This window comes from Salvelinus alpinus, chromosome 10 (genome assembly GCF_045679555.1).
Source record: "Salvelinus alpinus chromosome 10, SLU_Salpinus.1, whole genome shotgun sequence".
Lineage (NCBI taxonomy): Eukaryota > Metazoa > Chordata > Actinopteri > Salmoniformes > Salmonidae > Salvelinus > Salvelinus alpinus.
The window spans coordinates 4632282-4652493 of NC_092095.1; the positions used below are offsets into that span (position 1 = coordinate 4632282).

Genomic DNA, 20212 nt, shown 5'->3' on the forward strand with positions numbered 1-20212 from the left:
TCGAACCCACAACCCTGGCTCTGCAAGTGCAATGGTCTACCAAATGAGCTACGTGGGGCCGCAGTAGCCTGAGAAAATGCAGACTCTACCTCACACAGACTCTACCTCGCTCAGACTCTACCTCGCACAGACTCTACCTCGCACAGACTCTACCTCGCACAGACTCTACCTCGCACAGACTCTACCTCACACAGACTCTACCTCGCTCAGACTCTACCTCGCACAGACTCTACCTCGCACAGACTCTACCTCGCACAGACTCTACCTCGCACAGACTCTACCTCGCACAGACTCTACCTCGCACAGACTCTACCTCGCTCAGACTCTACCTCGCACAGACTCTACCTCGCACAGACTCTACCTCGCTCAGACTCTGCCTCGCTCAGACTCTACCTCACACAGACTCTACCTCACACAGACTCTACCTCAAACAGACTCTACCTCGCTCAGACTCTACTTCACTCAGACTCTACCTCGCTCAGACTCTACCTCGCACAGACTCTACCTCGCTCAGACTCTACCTCGCTCAGACTCTACCTCACACAGACTCTACCCCGCACAGACTCTACCTCGCACAGACTCTACCTCGCACAGACTCTACATCACACAGACTCTACCTCACACAGACTCTACCTCGCACAGACTCTACATCATATGACTCTACCTCACACAGACTCTACCTCGCTCAGACTCTACCTCGCACAGACTTTACCTCACACAGACTCTACCTCGCACAGACTCTACCTCGCACAGACTCTACCTCGCACAGACTCTACCTCGCTCAGACTCTACCTCGCTCAGACTCTACCTCGCACAGACTCTACCTCGCTCAGACTCTACCTCACACAGACTCTACCTCGCACAGACTCTACCTCGCACAGACTCTACCTCGCACAGACTCTACCTCGCTCAGACTCTACCTCACACAGACTCTACCTCACACAGACTCTACCTCGCTCAGACTCTACCTCGCTCAGACTCTACCTCGCACAGACTCTACCTCGCACAGACTCTACCTCGCACAGACTCTACCTCGCACAGACTCTACCTCATATGACTCTACCTCGCACAGACTCTACCTCGCTCAGACTCTACCTCATATGACTGTACCTCATATGACTCTATCTCATATGACTCTACTTCGCGCAGATTCTACCTCATATGACTCTACCTCCCACAGACTCTACCTCATGACTTTACCTCCTGACTCTACCTCGTATGACTGTACCTCATATGACTCTATCTCATATGACTCTACTTCGCGCAGATTCTACCTCATATGACTCTACCTCCCACAGACTCTACCTCATGACTTTACCTCCTGACTCTACCTCGTATGACTGTACCTCATACGACATTACCTCGCACAGACTCCATCTCATATGACCCGGGCTGTTACTCTGACTCTCTCTCTCTCTCTCTCTCTCTCTCTCTCTCTCTCTCTCTCTCTCTCTTTCTCTTTCTTTCTTTCTTTCTTTCTTTCCCACACACCCAGTCAGGGTGTGGACAGTAAACACAGGAAAGGCATTGTAAACAAAACACTGCCCTATGAGACAGAGGTACTGGTGATAGTTTAGAGTGGATAGATATGGCTTTAGTCTGCTGTAGTGTCACATATGTACAGTATACATTACCAGGTAAGACAGGTTATCTATGTACAATGTGTAATAGAGGAAGACAACACCTGATTACAGTTATACTGTTGTTCTCCAGCTGGTGCTTGACATTACAGAACAGAGTTAGTCCCTGGGGAGAAAGTGTTTACTAAACACAAAGTATCACCCTCTGTCACGTACACTCCCTCTCCGGCCTCTAGGTCATCAGGCTGCTGATTATCCCGCACACCTGGGCCTCATGGCACTCACCTGTACTCCACCACCTCCTTGATTACCTTCCCTATATCTGTCACTCCCCTTGGTTCTTTCCTCAGGTGTTATTGACTCTGTTTCATGTCGGTGCGTTTGTGTTCATTGTTTATTTTATTTATTAAAACAGTCACTCCCTGAACTCGCTTCCCGACTATCAGCTCACTCGTTACACCCTCCCACATTCTCTTCTCCTTCGACTAAACACTTGAGAGCTCGTTGGTAAACTTGGCTCAATCAAAACCACAGGAAGAAACTACAAAAAGGAGAGGAAGGGGAGAGGAGGAGGCTGGGTCCTGGAGCTGACACACATGGCCAGTCCTTTGCCAGGAGATGTCTGAGAGGAAGCCAGGGATGGAATGGACACACACCAGTCTGGACAGTTCAAAAGGAAGCGATGTGTGGGAACAGTCAGGATTCACCACTTGATATTTCTCTCTTGACTATCTGTGAGATGTTTTAGTTTACATTCCACTGCCTCCCAAAACCCAGGTTGACCAGTAGTGAGATGCAGGGCTGTGAGACACAATAGACAGAGTAGGTGGTAGAACTCGGACAGACGGAGTAGGTGGTAGAACTCGGACAGACAGAGTAGGTGGTAGAACTCGGACAGACGGAGTAGGCGGTAGAACTCGGACAGACAGAGTAGGTGGTAGAACTCGGACAGAAGGAGTAGGTGGTAGAACTCAGACAGACGGAGTAGGTGGTAGAACTCGGACAGACAGAGTAGGTGGTAGAACTCGGACCGACGGAGTAGGCGGTAGAACTCAGACAGATGGAGTAGGCGGTAGAACTCAGACAGACGGAGTAGGTGGTAGAACTCGGACAGACAGAGTAGGTGGTAGAACTCGGACCGACGGAGTAGGCGGTAGAACTCAGACAGATGGAGTAGGCGGTAGAACTCGGACAGACGGAGTAGGTGGTAAAACTCGGACCGACGGAGTAGGCGGTAGAACTCGGACAGACGGAGTAGGCGGTAGAACTCGGACAGATGGAGTAGGCGGTAGAACTCGGACAGATGGAGTAGGCGGTAGAACTCGGACAGACGGAGTAGGCGGTAAAACTCGGACAGACGGAGTAGGCGGTAGAACTCAGACAGACGGAGTAGGCGGTAGAACTCGGACAGACAGAGTAGGCGGTAGAACTCGGACAGACAGAGTAGGCGGTAGAACTCGGACAGACAGAGTAGGCGGTAGAACTCGGACAGACGGAGTAGGCGGTAGAACTCGGACAGACGGAGTAGGCGGTAAAACTCGGACAGACGGAGTAGGCGGTAGAACTCAGACAGACGGAGTAGGCGGTAAAACTCGGACAGACGGAGTAGGCGGTAGAACTCGGACAGACGGAGTAGGCGGTAGAACTCGGACAGACAGAGTAGGCGGTAGAACTCGGACAGACAGAGTAGGCGGTAGAACTCGGACAGACAGAGTAGGCGGTAGAACTCGGACAGACGGAGTAGGCGGTAGAACTCGGACAGACGGAGTAGGCGGTAAAACTCGGACAGACGGAGTAGGCGGTAGAACTCGGACAGACGGAGTAGGCGGTAAAACTCGGACAGACGGAGTAGGCGGTAGAACTCAGACAGACGGAGTAGGCGGTAGAACTCGGACAGACGGAGTAGGCGGTAGACCGCGGACAGATGGAGTAGGCGGTAGAGCTCAGAAGGACCATTACCCAGGTCAGGCTGGTTCTGCTGACCCTGTCGGATATGGGACTCGATCTCCAAGGTGACGGCGGCAACGATGCAGGTGGATGGCACAATGGCTCCTGGCTCGGTACCCGTGTTGTTGGTGCTGAACTGGCGAGAGAGGGCATCTCGCTTGGTATTCTTCGAACCGGGGAAATAAGTGAGTGGGAAATTGAATCTACCGAAGGACAAGGTCCACCTGGTTTGCCGGGAGTTCAGACGTTTGGCGGTCTGGATGTAGGACAGGTTTCTATGGTCAGTCCACACGATGAAGGGGATCACAGAGCCCTCCAGGTTGTGATGCCATTCCTCCAGAGCCAGCTTAACAGCCAGGAGTTCCCGGTTTCCGATGTCAAAATTCCTCTCTGCAGGTGAGAGCTTATGGGAAAAGAATGCACATGGGTGAACCTTCTGATCAGAGGGGGAATGTTGAGACAGAACAGCACCTACCCCCGGTGTCAGAGGTGTCCACCTCCATGATGAACTGGAGTTCTGGGTTGGGCTGAGTAAGGACCGGAGGTGAAGCGACGTTTGAGTTCCAGGAATGCTGTCTCTGCCTCAGGAGTCCAGTGGAACACAGGTGGAGGTGAGAGGTGCTGCCAGACGGCTGTAGTTGCGGATTAAACGTCTGTAAAAATGTGCAAACCCCAGGAAACGCTGTAGCTGCTTCAGGTTGGCGGGCGCAGGCCACTCTGACTGCCTTGACCTTGGCCATACAGATATCCGCCATGTTGTGGAGTCAACAGAAGCCAGAAAAATAATTATAAATATTCACTTACCTTTGATGATCTTCATCAGAATGCACTCCCAGGAATCTCAGTTCCAAAATAAATGTTTGTTTTGTTCGATGAAGTCCATAATTTATGTCCAAATACCTCCTTTTTGTTAGCGTGTTTAGCCCTGTAATCCAAATACATGAGGCGTGATCACTAGGTGCAGACGAAAAGTCAAAAAGTTCCATTACAGTCCGTAGAAACATGTCAAACAATGTATAGAATCAATCTTTAGGATGTTTTTAACATAAATCTTCAATAATGTACCAACCGGAGAATTCCTTTGTCTTCAGAAATGCAATGGAACTCAAGCTAACTCTCACGCGAACACGCATGGTCAGCTCATGGCACTCTGGGAGAGACCTTACTCAATCCCCTCTCATTCGCCCCACCTCACAGTAGAAGCCTCAAACAAGGTTCTAAAGACTGTTGACATCTAGTGGAAGCCTTAGGAAGTGCAATATTACCCAATTTCCACTGTATTTTGCAAAGCAAAGAGTTGAAAAACTACAAACCTCAGATTTCCCACTTCCTGGTTGGATTTTTTCTTAGATTTTTGCCTGCCATATGAGTTCTGTTTTACTCACAGACATCATTCAAACAGTTTTAGAAACTTCAGAGTGTTTTCTATCCTAGCTTTTGGGCCTGAGTAACAGGCAATTTACTCTGGGCACGCTTTTCATCCAAAATTCCGAATGCTGCCCCCTATCCTAAAAAAGTTATCAGTGATATTATTCAGCCCACAGAAGTCTATGCATGGCCTCAGTGACCCATCCTTCTTCACAAAGAAAAACCCAGCACCCACCGGGGAGGAAGATGGCTTGATAAATCCTGCAGCCAGAGAATCCTGGACATACCTCTCCATAGCCTCTTGCTCGGGATGAGAGAGGTTAAACAATCAGCTACTGGGGAGAGAATCTCCAGGCTGGAGGTCAATGGAGCAGTCGTACGGCCGATGAGGCGGCAGCGACAGGACGTGGTTCTGGCTGAACACAGGAGCTAGATCGTGATACTCGGGAGGAACTGATGACAGGTCCGGAGGTTCTAGAATGAACTGGGGCACAGACAAGCCCGGGGGAAGGGCAGAATGTAAACAATTAGAGTGACAAAACAAACTTCAAGTGGCTACATTTCCGGCGGTCCAGTCAATCTGTGGGTTGTGTAGCTTTAACCATGGATGGCCAAGAACCAGGGGAGAGTAAGGACAGTCGATTATGTGGAAACTGATCTTTTCCTGGTGATTTCCAGAGAGACACAGGATGACAAGACGGTTCTCTTACAGACACGGGCGAGGAGCTGTCCATTGAGAGCGTTGGCATCGAGGGGTGAATCGAGTGGGACAGTGTCCAGGCCCAACTGGGTAATGACATCTCGGTCCAGGAAGCTCTCATCGGCGCCTGAATCGATGAGAGCAGACAGAGGAAAAGCCTGGCTCTGCCACACAAGGTTGCCTTCAAGCAGGGGTCTGGGGGAAGATGGGCAGGCGATTTGGCTCAACAGTATATCCCCCACTACTGCCGAGCCCCCTCTTTTGCTGAACGCAGGGAACAAGTGGAGACAAAGTGACCAACCTGGCCACAGTATAGGCGTGAGGGAGTGAAACTCACATGCCATCTCAGCAACACTATGGGAGCCTTGACGGAGGGACAGGAGTTGTTATGCAGCATCCTTTCCGCAGACCGGGTGGTCGAAGACTTTCTTCATCTCCTCCGTGAATCTGGAGTAGGATAAGCAGATGGGGGACTCTCTCCCACACCACCGTGGCCCAAGAAAGCGCTGCTCCATGGAGGCAGCCAATCAGAAAGGAAATATTGGCCCGTTCGCTAGCATAAGAGTCGGGCTGTTGCTCAAATACTGGTGAACATTGTACTAAAAAGGTTCTGAAAGCTCCGAGGTTGCCATCGTAACGCTCGGGAATCGGAAACAAACTGCTCCCGGAGCGGAGGAGAAGGACTTGGAGCCGGTTGTGAGCTCTGGGTAAAGGGTCAGCCCTGTAGGTCAGGCAGGCTCTGTGAAAACTCCTTGATGTTCTCCAGAAGGGTCTTCAGGGCGTGGTCATGTTGCTCGAGCAGGGCGCCCTGGCCGACGAGGGTTTGGTGGAGAGTCTGCTGGGTTCATCTCTTTGGCCAGATCGTACTGTTACGCGGAGTGGAACAGGGGAACCCAAGAGCAGACTCAGACGAGGAGACTGGGATGAAGTAACTAAGATATTTACTGAAAAACAAGGGGGAGATAACTATGTTTTTAGTTCTAGGTAACCATATTGTGACTACAACTAAGTTAAAACTCATGGTTCCTACCGTAACACATTACAACCTGTTTACATTGGAACTGGCCCACTACAACAGAGGATACGTTGTTTCACAACAGAATTAGCGTGCACCACCGCTAACTAGCTAGCCATTTCACATCAGTTACAGTAGCAGTACTCACAGGTCTGGTTGCTCTGATACAGTAGCAGTACTCACAGGTCTGGTTACTCTGATAGAGTAGCAGTACTCACAGGTCTGGTTACTCTGATACAGTTGCAGTACTCACAGGTCTGGTTGCTCTGATACAGTGGCAGTATTCACAGGCCTGGTTGCTCTGATACAGTAGCAGTACTCACAGGTCTGGTTACTCTGATACAGTTGCAGTACTCACAGGTCTGGTTACTCTAATACAGTGGCAGTACTCACAGGTCTGGTTACTCTAATACAGTCACAGTACTCACAGGTCTGGTTACTCTGATACAGTAGCAGTACTCACAGGTCTGGTTGCTCTGATACAGTAGCAGTACTCACAGATCTGGTTGCTCTAATACAGTGGCAGTACTCACAGGTCTGGTTACTCTAATACAGTCGCAGTACTCACAGGTCTGGTTACTCTGATACAGTAGCAGTACTCACAGGTCTGGTTGCTCTGATACAGTAGCAGTACTCACAGGTCTGGTTGCTCTAATACAGTGGCAGTACTCACAGGTCTGGTTGCGCTGATACAGTAGCAGTACTCACAGGTCTGGTTGCTCTAATACAGTGGCAGTACTCACAGGTCTGGTTACTCTGATACAGTAGCAGTACTCACAGGTCTGGTTGCTCTGATACAGTAGCAGTACTCACAGGTCTGGTTGCTCTAATACAGTGGCAGTACTCACAGGTCTGGTTGCGCTGATACAGTAGCAGTACTCACAGGTCTGGTTGCTCTAATACAGTGGCAGTACTCACAGGTCTGGTTACTCTGATACAGTAGCAGTACTCACAGGTCTGGTTGCTCTGATACAGTAGCAGTACTCACAGGTCTGGTTGCTCTAATACAGTGGCAGTACTCACAGGTCTGGTTGCGCTGATACAGTAGCAGTACTCACAGGTCTGGTTGCTCTAATACAGTAGCAGTACTCACAGGTCTGGTTGCTCTAATACAGTGGCAGTACTCACAGGTCTGGTTGCTCTAATACAGTGGCAGTACTCACAGGTCTGGTTGCGCTGATACAGTAGCAGTACTCACAGGTCTGGTTGCTCTAATACAGTAGCAGTACTCACAGGTCTGGTTGCTCTAATACAGTAGCAGTACTCACAGGTCTGGTTGCGCTTGAAGGTCCTGTGTGACTCGTGCCACATGGTTGTACAGTCCTCCTGCAGCTTGTAGAAGCGGTTCTTCTTCCAGGAGGAGGACTTGACCTTCAGCAGCTCTCCCCCCACCAGCAAGAACTGGAGGTCCGCATCGCCCTCTAACCCTAGTGGGGTCACACAGAGGTTAGAGGTCAGACAAACACTACCCTCACCCTAACTTACAGCAGCTCTCCCCCCACCAGCAACAACTGGAGGTCCGCATCGCCCTCTAACCCTAGTGGGGTCACACAGAGGTTAGAGGTCAGACAAACACTACCCTCACCCTAACTTACAGCAGCTCTCCCCCCACCAGCAAGAACTGGAGGTCCGCATCGCCCTCTAACCCTAGTGGGGTCACACAGAGGTTAGAGGTCAGACAAACACTACCCTCACCCTAACTTACAGCAGCTCTCCCCCCACCAGCAACAACTGGAGGTCCGCATCGCCCTCTAACCCTAGTGGGGTCACACAGAGGTTAGAGGTCAGAGACAGATGGACTCTTCACAACTACTGCAACCATGGACTACTGTAACCATGGTAAACCCATCTGGAATGTTAATAAATGAAGCCATGAAGTATTTATGTGTTAGGATGGAGCAGTGTGGTGTTGGACATGTGGTGAAGGGTGTATACTGTAAAAGCAGCTGATTTTCCATCAGAACTATGCTTTCACATTGTCAGATGAAGCTCAATGATAAGCGCAATGATCTCACCAGTGGCTGCTTACAACCCATGTGTGTACGTGTATTGCTTGCATGTGTTTGTGTGTGTGCATGTTCGTGGTTGCAACCACACTTCTGCAAAGCATCCTGTGTAGAACATCTGAGACAAACATTCCAGGTCAGTCGAGTCAGACAGGAAGTGAAAGCAAAAGGACCCCTGCACCCTAAATGTTTTCCTCACTACCACTCAAGTTAGACTCTGAAAATTAATGATGTAGTTGTACATCGAGCAGCAGGAGTTAGAGGCAGCAGTCAGCGGGCTGGGCTAGGCTGGACTAGGCTGGACTGGGCTGGACTAGGCTGGACTAGGCTGGACTAGGCTGGACTGGGCTGGACTAGGCTGGACTAGGCTGGACTAGGCTGGACTGGGCTGGACTAGGCTGGACTAGGCTGGACTGGGCTGGGCTGGACTAGGCTGGACTAGGCTGGACTGGGCTGGACTAGGCTGGACTAGGCTGGACTAGGCTGGACTAGGCTGGGCTGGACTAGGCTGGACTGGCCTGGGCTGGACTAGGCTGGACTAGGCTGGACTGGCCTGGGCTGGACTAGGCTGGACTGGCCTGGGCTGGACTAGGCTGGACTAGACTGGACTGGACTAGGCTGGACTAGGCTGGACTGGCCTGGCCTAGGCTGGACTAGGCTGGACTAGGCTGGACTGGCCTTGGCTAGGCTGGACCGGGCGGTCCACATTCAGAACCACCCTGTCAGTGCTCGCCACTCCTGGGGCGTGGGCACAATAACAACATTGTAGACATTTTTACAAGGTCCCGCAACAGACTGACAGAGGCTGTTTATGAATCTAGCTGTTGTGGATTCCGGGAGGAGGAGGAAAGCTGGGCACTGGGAATTAGCTGAGTGCTTCAGACTGCCCCTGCAGGGGTTTGGACCGTAGCCTGAATTCACTCAGTAGCTCTGTTGTTGTTGACTTGTTTGATCACAGGACTGCTCACTCCTGACCGATACCATTATAAACACAAAACATGAGCTTAGATACGCTAGTGTTGGTCTAATTTCTCCATGTGATTCAGTCTTTGCCTGTGTTTCAAAATGCGTACTTGTGTTCTATCTAGAGTGTATAGCGAGTACAGAAGCTAACTGTCATTTTTCAAGTGCGATTCCAAACCTCCCTTACCAAACTGAATATGTTGTGGAAAATTTGCTGTAAACTAAATAGTGTGCCACAAAATGTTGCCAGAAGTTTGCAAATGGTTGCCACTAGTGGCAAACAGTTTACCAGATGTCATTTCTGGTGAACACATGAGTTCCAAGACCAGTAACTGTTTACGACCATCTGTTGCAAATGGAAACCAAGCGATCTACCTACCAAAGTTGTCTAGTGAGTGTCTAACTTATTCATTCATTAAACTTCCCAATAAACTTTAAAATGTGTTAGCTAATTGATGCCTGCTTAGCAATGTCATGTTTTATGGGATAGAGTGAAACACATGTTGTTGCTATACCAGTTTCAGTCTGTCAGCGCCACTGACAGGCTAGCTAGCTAGCTACCGTTATCTATCATATTGTTAACACATTTAATGTGATAGCTAGCTAGCTACCGTTATCTATCATATTGTTAACACATTTATTGTGATAGCTAGCTAGCTACCGTTATCTATCATATTGTTAACACATTTAATGTGATAGCTAGCTAGCTACCGTTATCTATCATATTGTTAACACATTTATTGTGATAGCTAGCTAGCTACTGTTATCTATCATATTGTTAACACATTTAATGTGATAGCTAGCTAGCTACCGTTATCTATCATATTGTTAACACATTTATTGTGATAGCTAGCTAGCTACCGTTATCTATCATATTGTTAACACATTTAATGTGATAGCTAGCTAGCTACCGTTATCTATCATATTGTTAACACATTTAATGTGATAGCTAGCTAGCTAACTAATGATTTGCCTGACATTTTAAACCACCTCCATTTCTGTCTTTTAAGACCTATATGCATGTCAATATGCTAGTGTCACAGTTCAGTAGCATGTTAGCTAGCACAAAAGCTAAGGTCGCTAGCAACAATACGAGTTGATTTGACATCAAAGCGAAATGTCCCATGGATACCCTTTCCCTACCCTTCGCATGGTGTTGGAAGAGGCTGTATCGACACCTTGCACTCACTCATAACACTGACTGTATCGTCTTCAAGCTTGATAAGGTAAATAAATGCACGTATTACGCTCATAAATGTAGCCCATACATTCACTCTTTATAACAATTGGATATTGCATTGCTAATGTTGTCCTTTATTTCTTACTATAAAGATGCCCTCAGCTTAGTCCTGGTTGGTTCCTCAGCAGATCAGGGCATCATAAGCTACCTTTGTTTTCTTATTGTGGCCAGGTGTATCGGGTGTGTGAGGTAATAGCGGACAAACAGGTGATAACGGCAGTTCTGTTTACTCCCTTCTCCACCAAGCTAGCCTCCGTTCTCCTCTGTCTCCCCACAGCTCCCTTCTCCACCAAGCTAGCCTCCGTTCTCATCTGTCTCCCCACAGCTCCCTTCTCCACCAAGCTAGCCTCCGTTCTCCTCTATCTCCCCACAGCTCCCTTCTCCACCAAGCTAGCCTCCGTTCTCATCTATCTCCCCACAGCTCCCTTCTCCACCAAGCTAGCCTCCGTTCTCCTCTATCTCCCCACAGCTCCCTTCTCCACCAAGCTAGCCTCCGTTCTCATCTGTCTCCCCACAGCTCCCTTCTCCACCAAGCTAGCCTCCATTCTCATCTATCTCCCCACAGCTCCCTTCTCCACCAAGCTAGCCTCCGTTCTCATCTATCTCCCCACAGCTCCCTTCTCCACCAAGCTAGCCTCCGTTCTCATCTATCTCCCCACAGCTCCCTTCTCCACCAAGCTAGCCTCCGTTCTCATCTATCTCCCCACAGCTCCCTTCTCCACCAAGCTAGCCTCCGTTCTCATCTATCTCCCCACAGCTCCCTTCTCCACCAAGCTAGCCTCCGTTCTCATCTATCTCCCCACAGCTCCCTTCTCCACCAAGCTAGCCTCCGTTCTCATCTATCTCCCCACAGCTTATTATTATGAATGTAATTACCGCCCCTCTCTTTGTTACATATACATTTTACATACGTGGTACTTTTATACACAGCATTTACATAAAGATATACATATATATTTATTTAAAATATTACATTTTGGACATCTCTGATATACATTATATTGAAGTGCATTGGGAAAGTATTCAGATCCCTTGACTTTTTCCACATGTTGTTACATTACAGCCTTATTCTACCTCAATCTACAGTACACACAATACCCCATAACGACACAATACCCCATAATGACACAATACCCCATAATGACACAATACCCCATAATGACACAATACCCCATAATGACTCAATACCCCATAATGACTCAATACCCCATAATGACTCAATACCCCATAATGACACAATACCCCATATTGACACAATACCCCATAATGACACAATACCCCATAATGACACAATACCCCATAATGACACAATACCCCATAATGACACAATACCCCACAATGACTCAATACCCCATAATGACACAATACCCCATAATGACACAATACCCCATAATGACACAATACCCCATAATGACACAATACCCCATATTGACACAATACCCCATAATGACACAATACCCCATAATGACAAAGTAAAAACAGGCTTTTAGAAAGTTTATCAAGTTTATATATTTGTTAAATACAGAAATATCACATTTACATAAGTTTTCAGATCCTTTACTGAAGAGAGCGGCGTGGTAGAGCGGTGTGGTAGAGCGGTGTGGTAGAGCGGCGTGGTAGAGCGGCGTGGGAGAGCGGCGTGGTAGAGCGGCGTGGTAGAGCGGCGTGGTAGAGCGGCGTGGGAGAGCGGCGTGGTAGAGCGGCGTGGGAGAGCGGCGTGGGAGAGCGGCGTGGTAGAGCGGCGTGGGAGAGCGGCGTGGTAGAGCGGCGTGGTAGAGCGGCGTGGTAGAGCGGCGTGGGAGAGCGGCGTGGTAGAGCGGCGTGGGAGAGCGGCGTGGGAGAGCGGCGTGGGAGAGCGGCGTGGTAGAGCGGCGTGGGAGAGCGGCGTGGTAGAGCGGCGTGGTAGAGCGGCGTGGTAGAGCGGCGTGGGAGAGCGGCGTGGAAGAGCGGCGTGGGAGAGCGGCGTGGGAGAGCGGCGTGGGAGAGCGGCAAGGGAGAGCCCTCCCTCCGACAGTCAAACAAACTGTGAGATTTTTTATCTTTTAATAAAGGAACACAAAGTAATATTGATAGGCTACTTACTAACTCAGGTTGGGTCACTAGTTCCTCCTTCCATCTGATAGGCTACTTACTAACTCAGGTTGGGTCACTAGTTCCTCCTTCCATCTGATAGGCTACTTACTAACTCAGGTTGGGTTACTAGTTCCTCCTTCCATCTGATAGGCTACTTACTAACTCAGGTTGGGTCACTAGTTCCTCCTTCCATCTGATAGGCTACTTACTAACTCAGGTTGGGTCACTAGTTCCTCCTTCCATCTGATAGGCTACTTACTAACTCAGGTTGGGTCACTAGTTTCTCCTTCCATCTGATAGGCTACTTACTAACTCAGGTTGGGTCACTAGTTCCTCCTTCCATCTGATAGGCTACTTACTAACTCAGGTTGGGTCACTAGTTCCTCCTTCCATCTGATAGGCTACTTACTAACTCAGGTTGGGTCACTAGTTTCTCCTTCCATCTGATAGGCTACTTACTAACTCAGGTTGGGTCACTAGTTCCTCCTTCCATCTGATAGGCTACTTACTAACTCAGGTTGGGTCACTAGTTCCTCCTTCCATCTGATTGGCTACTTACTAACTCAGGTTGGGTCACTAGTTCCTCCTTCCATCTGATAGGCTACTTACTAACTTAGGTTGGGTCACTAGTTCCTCCTTCCATCTGATAGGCTACTTACTAACTCAGGTTGGGTCACTAGTTCCTCCTTCCATCTGATAGGCTACTTACTAACTCAGGTTGGGTCACTAGTTCCTCCTTCCATCTGATAGGCTACTTACTAACTCAGGTTGGGTCACTAGTTCCTCCTTCCATCTGATAGGCTACTTACTAACTCAGGTTGGGTCACTAGTTCCTCCTTCCATCTGATAGGCTACTTACTAACTCAGGTTGGGTCACTAGTTCCTCCTGCCATCTGATAGGCTACTTACTAACTCAGGTTGGGTCACTAGTTCCTCCTTCCATCTGATAGGCTACTTACTAACTCAGGTTGGGTCACTAGTTCCTCCTTCCATCTGATAGGCTACTTACTAACTCAGGTTGGGTCACTAGTTCCTCCTTTCAGCTGTGGTGCTGCTTTCCTGTGCTGGTCTATAAGTGCTGCACTATCATATGGGCTGCTGGTAGATAATGGTGCTGTAGGTGATGGCTACCGTTTTACGGGCTCCTAACCAACTGTGCTGTTTTTGTTTGTTTTTAAAATTTATTTGTAACTTATTTTGTAAATAATGTTGCTGCTAACGTCTTATGACCGAGAAGAGCTTCTGAATATCAGAACAGCCTCCTTATTGTTATTTTATTGGGTTACTATTTATTTAATTTTTTTACTTGAGTTTGTTTCGTAAATATTTTCTTAACTCTATTTCTTGAACTGCATTGTTGGTTAAGGGCTTGTAAGTAAATATGATATGATTTTGATTTGAAATAGCCATATACTGTACAGATTTCCTATCTTTTCATTCAACATCGAGCCGCCAGTTCTTGTTATAGACCACACGTACACAGAGATGTACAGAGGGAACACTCTCTGGGCAGAGGGCACACTCTCTGGGCAAAGGGAACACTCTCTGGGCAGAGGGAACACTCTATGGGCAGAGGGCACACTCTATGGGCAGAGGGAACACTCTCTGGGCAGAGGGAACACTCTCTGGGCAGAGGGAACACTCTCTGGGCAGAGGGAACACTCTCTGGGCAGAGGGCACACTCTCTGGGCAGAGGGCACACTCTCTGGGCAGAGGGAACACTCTCTGGGCAGAGGGAACACTCTATGGGCAGAGGGAACACTCTCTGGGCAGAGGGAACACTCTCTGGGCAGAGGGAACACTCTCTGGGCAGAGGGCACACTCTCTGGGCAGAGGGAACACTCTCTGGGCAGAGGGCACACTCTATGGGCAGAGGGAACACTCTATGGGCAGAGGGAACACTCTATGGGCAGAGGGAACACTCTCTGGGCAGAGGGAACACTCTCTGGGCAGAGGGAACACTCTCTGGGCAGAGGGAACACTCTCTGGGCAGAGGGCACACTCTCTGGGCAGAGAGAACACTCTCTGGGCAGAGGAAACTAGGTGACACCCTGACCCAGCAGTTGTGATTGGTTCAGAACTGTTACTAGGTGACACCTTGACTCAGCAGTTGTGATTGGTCCAGAACTGTTACTGGGTGACACCTTGACCCATCATTTGTGATTGGTCCAGAACTGTTACTGGGTGACACCTTGACCCATCATTTGTGATTGGTCCAGAACTGTTACTGGGTGACACTCGACCCAGCAGTCGTCACCTTCTCAGGACTCGGCCACACCCAAACAAGTACATGACGAATCTGTGACACAGGCAACACCCGTTCTGCCAGTCACATTCTGTTAAAGGTCGCCAAAGCACACACATCCCTGGGTCGCTCCTCTTTTCAGTTCGCTGCAGCTAGCGACTGGAACGAGCTGCAACAAACACTCAAACTGGACAGTTTTATCTCAATCTCTTCAGTCAAAGACTCAATCATGGACACTCTTACTGACAGTTGTGGCTGCTTTGTGTGATGTATTGTTGTCTCTACCTTCTTGCCCTTTGTGCTGTTGTCTGTGCCCAATAATGTTTGTACCATGTTTTGTGCTGCTACCATGTTGTGTTTCTACCATGTTGTTGTCATGTTGTGTTGCTACCATGTTGTGTTGCTACCATGTTGTTGTCATGTTGTGTTGCTTCCATGCTGTGTTGTCATGTGTTGCTGACCTGCTATGTTGTTGTCTTAGGTCTCTCTTTATGAATTTATATTGCATTTATTTATTTATTTTAATCCCAGCCCCCGTCCTCGCAGGAGGCCTTTTGCCTTTTGGTAGGCCGTAATTGTAAATAAGAATTTGTTCTTAACTGACTTGCCTAGTTAAATAAAGGTTAAATTAATAAAAGAAACATTTAATATTAAGGTACACAAAAGCAAATTACTGGATTCGTCTATTTCAGCCACACCCGTTGTTGACAGGTTTATAAAAATTGAGCACACAACCATTCAATCTCCATAGACAAACATTGGCAGTAGAATGGCCCATACTGAAGAGCTCAGTGACTTTCAATGTGGCACCGTCATAGGATGCCACCTTTCCAACAAGTCAGTTCGTCAAATTTCTGCCCTTCTAGAGCTGCCCCGGTCAACTGCAAGTGTTGTTATTATGAAGTGGAAGTCTTGGAGCAACAACGGCTCAGTCGCAAAGTGGTAGGCCACACAAGCTCACAGAACGGAACTGCAGACTGCTGTAGTGCGCAAAAATTTCCTCGGTTTCAGCGTTCACTACCGAGTTCCAAACTGCCTCTGGAAGCAACGTTAACTCTTCATCGGGAGCTTCATGAAACAGGTGTCCATGGCAGAGCAGCCGCACACAAGCCTAAGATCACCATGCGCAATGCTATTCGTCAGCTGGTGGTGTAAAGCTTGCCGCCATTGGACTTTGGAGCAGTGGAAACACGTTCCCTGGAGTGATGAATCACGCTTCACCATCTGACAGTCTGACTGACGAATCTGGGTTTGGTGGATGCCAGGAGAACACTACCTGCCTGAATGCATAGTGCCAACTGTAAAGTTTGGTGGAGGAGGAATAATGGTCTGGGGCTGTTTTTCATGGTTCGGGCCCCTTAGTTCCAGTGAAGGGAAATCTTAACGCTACAGCATACAATGACATTCTAGACGATTCTGTGCTTCCAACTTTGTGGCAACAGTTTGGGGAACGCCATTTCCTGTTTCAGCATGACAATGCCCCCGTGCACAAAGAGAGGTGTAATGACTTTCGTCGGTGGAAAGAGAGGAGGACCAAAGCGCAGCGTGGTACGTTTCCATATTTATTGGAATACTTTTTCAATACGAACAAAAACAATAAACAAACGAAAACCAACGAAGCTACAGTCCTGAACTAGTGAACATAGAACACATGAACGCACGAACAGGAACAATCACCCACCAACAAACAGTGAAAACAGGCAACCTAAATATGGTTCCCAATCAGAGACAACGTAAAACACCTGCCTCTGATTGAGAACCATATCAGGCCAATAAGACAAACCTAAACAAAGAAACACATAACATAGACTACACCCACCCAGCTCACGTCCTGACCAACTAAACAAAGACTAAACAAAGGAAATGAGGTCAGGAACGTGACAAAAGGTCCATACAAAAATGGTTTGTCGAGATCGGTGTGGAAGAACTTGACTGGCCTGCACAGAGACCTGACCTCAACCCCATCGAACACCTTTGGGATGAATTGGAACGCAGACTGCAAGCCTACCCGACCTCACTAATACGCTTGTGGCTAAATGGAAGCAAGTCACGCAGAAAGGTTCCAACATCTAGTGGAAAGCCTTCCCAGAAGAGTGGAGGCTGTTATAGCAGCAAAGGGGGGACCAACTCCATATTAATGCCCATGATTTTGGAATGAGATGTTCGACAAGCAGGTGTCCACATACTTTTGTAGTGTATCTTTACTTTTACTCAAGTATGACAATTGCGAACGTTTTCCACCATCAACGCCACAGTCTAAAGACTTATTGAGAGTCGGGTTGATCACCGTTACCTTACAAGGCATCTAGAGGAGGGTGGAATTGTTGTGAATTAGTACCACCTCCATACTTACAGTAGTTCTGAAAAGACCAAAAGATTCAGATTCATGAACCTGGTACCGGCCATACATACGCATGTTTCCCGTTATCTGTCCTGACCTCTGACCTGACCTGTCCTGAAACTGTGCATTATAACTCCACCTGAAAAACACCCATCATTTACGGTGACAATAACGCTCTTATGTGCTGTATACTTTGGAAGTATTGGAATTAGGCCAGGACCGTATCTAAGGAAATAGTAAAGCATGGCGAACTTGATCAAATGTTTTTGGAGGGGTTGGCAGAATGTTTTCTTTTGCAATGACATTTGTTAAATCTGACCGTGTCTGAAAGACACAAACAATTGCACGATATCTACACTGAACTAAAATATAAATGCAACATGTAAAGTGTTGGTCCCATGTTTCATGAGCTGAAATAAAAGATCCCAGAAATGTTCCATAGGCACAAAAGGTTTCTCTCATATTTCGTGCACAAATTTGTTTACATTCCTGTTAGTGAGCATTTCTCCTTTGTCAAGAGAATCCTTCCACCTGACAGGTGTGGCATGTCTAGAAGCTGATTAAACAGCATGATCATTACACAGGTGCACCTTGTGTTGGGGACAATAAAAGGCCACTAAAATGTGCAGTTGTCACACAACACAATGCCACAGATATCTCAAGTATTGAGGGAGCGTGCAATTGGAATGCTGACTGCAGGAATGTCCACCCGAGTTGTTACCACAGAACTGAAGGTTAATTTTTCTACCATAAGCCGCCTCCAATGTCGTTTTACAGAATTTGGCAGTAACAACTGGCCTCACAACCACAGACCACATGTAACCACGCCAGACAAGGACCTCCACACCCGGCTTCTTCATCTGCGGGATCGTCTGAGACCAGCCACCCGGACAGCTGATGAAACTGTGGGTTTGTCTGAGACCAGCCACCTGGCCAGCTGAAGAAACCATGTGCTTGCACAACCAAAGAATATTTACTGTCAGAAACCGTCTCAGGGAAGCTCATCTGTGTGCTCATCGTCCTCACCAGGGTCTTGACCTGACTGCAGTTCAGCGTCGTAACTGACTTCAGTGGGCAAATGCTCATCTTCGATGGCCACTGGCACACTGGAGAAGTGTGCTCTTCACAGATTAATCCCAGTTTTAACTGTACCAGGCAGATGGCAGACCCCCTCCAATGTAATTTTTGAGAATTTGGCAGTACGTCCAACTGGCCTCACAACCACAGATCACGTACAGGACGTCGTGTGAGCGAGCCGTTTGCTGATGTCAACGTTGTGAACAATTTTATATTTTTCAATGGAAATTTGAATGCACAGAGATACCGTAACGAGATCCTGAAGCCCATTGTCATGCCATTCATCCTCCTCCATCACCTCATGTTTCAACATGATAATACACGGCCCCAGGTCACAAGGATCTGTACACAATTCCTGGAAGCTGAACATGTTCCAGTTCTTCCGTGGCCTGCATACTCACCAGACATGTCACTCACTGAGCATGTTTGGGATGCTCTGGATCCACGTGTACAACATCTTGTTTCAGTATTCCCATACCCGGGTAAGAGACCTCTTTTTTTTGGACAAGCTAGGTTTTCTAAACTGTAATGTTTACATGAATTCTGATTATTTCCAGGGATAAACAACATCCTTAAATATATGTAGATATCTTTGTTAGAAAGAATACTATATTTCCCTTGAAGGAGATGCTGCATGTAAAAAATAAATCTCAGTTTACCTCACTCTCTCCTACAGTCTAAATATTTTTCAGGTAAATAATGTTTGGCTGTGAATGATGGATAGCACCTCCATCTACCATATATCCCGGTTCATTGGTTACCCTTTACTACTTATCATTCACATAATCATATAAATGCATATCCGGGCTAACATCCTAATCAGTTATAGGGGCCATGTCTGGGCTAACATCCTAATCAGTTATAGGGGCCATGTCTGGGCTAACATGCTAGTCAGTTATAGGGGCCATGTCTGGGCTAACATGCTAGTCAGTTATAGGGGCCATGTCTGGGCTAACATTCTAGTCAGTTATAGGGGCCATATCTGGGCTAACATGCTAGTCAGTTATAGGGGCCATGTCTGGGCTAACATCCTAATCAGTTATAGGGGCCATGTCTGGGCTAACATGCTAGTCAGTTATAGGGGCCATGTCTGGGCTAACATGCTAGTCAGTTATAGGGGCCATGTCTGGGCTAACATGCTAGTCAGTTATAGGGGCCATGTCTGGGCTAACATGCTAGTCAGTTATAGGGGCCATGTCTGGGCTAACATCCTAATCAGTTATAGGGGCCATGTCTGGGCTAACATGCTAGTCAGTTATAGGGGCCATGTCTGGGCTAACATGCTAGTCAGTTATAGGGGCCATGTCTGGGCTAACATGCTAGTCAGTTATAGGGGCCATGTCTGGGCTAACATGCTAGTCAGTTATAGGGGCCATGTCTGGGCTAACATCCTAATCAGTTATAGGGGTCATGTCTGGGCTAACATGCTAGTCAGTTATAGGGGCCATGTCTGGGCTAACATGCTAGTCAGTTATAGGGGTCATGTCTGGGCTAACATGCTAGTCAGTTATAGGGGCCATGTCTGGGCTAACATGCTAGTCAGTTATAGGGGTCATGTCTGGGCTAACATGCTAGTCAGTTATAGGGGTCATGTCTGGGCTAACATGCTAGTCAGTTATAGGGGTCATGTCTGGGCTAACATGCTAGTCAGTTATAG

The 20212-nt window shown here is 48.0% G+C and overlaps 1 protein-coding gene across 1 annotated transcript in view; it reads right to left on the minus strand.

Moving 5' to 3' along the window:
• Nucleotides 1-20212, minus strand: part of LOC139531462 (1-phosphatidylinositol 4,5-bisphosphate phosphodiesterase delta-1-like) — a 64186-nt gene that overhangs the window by 42652 nt on the left and 1322 nt on the right. Inside the window, exon 2 of the mRNA XM_071327931.1 lies at nucleotides 7879-8037. Coding sequence (XP_071184032.1) covers nucleotides 7879-8037 — 159 coding nt within the window. The remainder of the gene's footprint in view (nucleotides 1-7878; nucleotides 8038-20212) is intronic.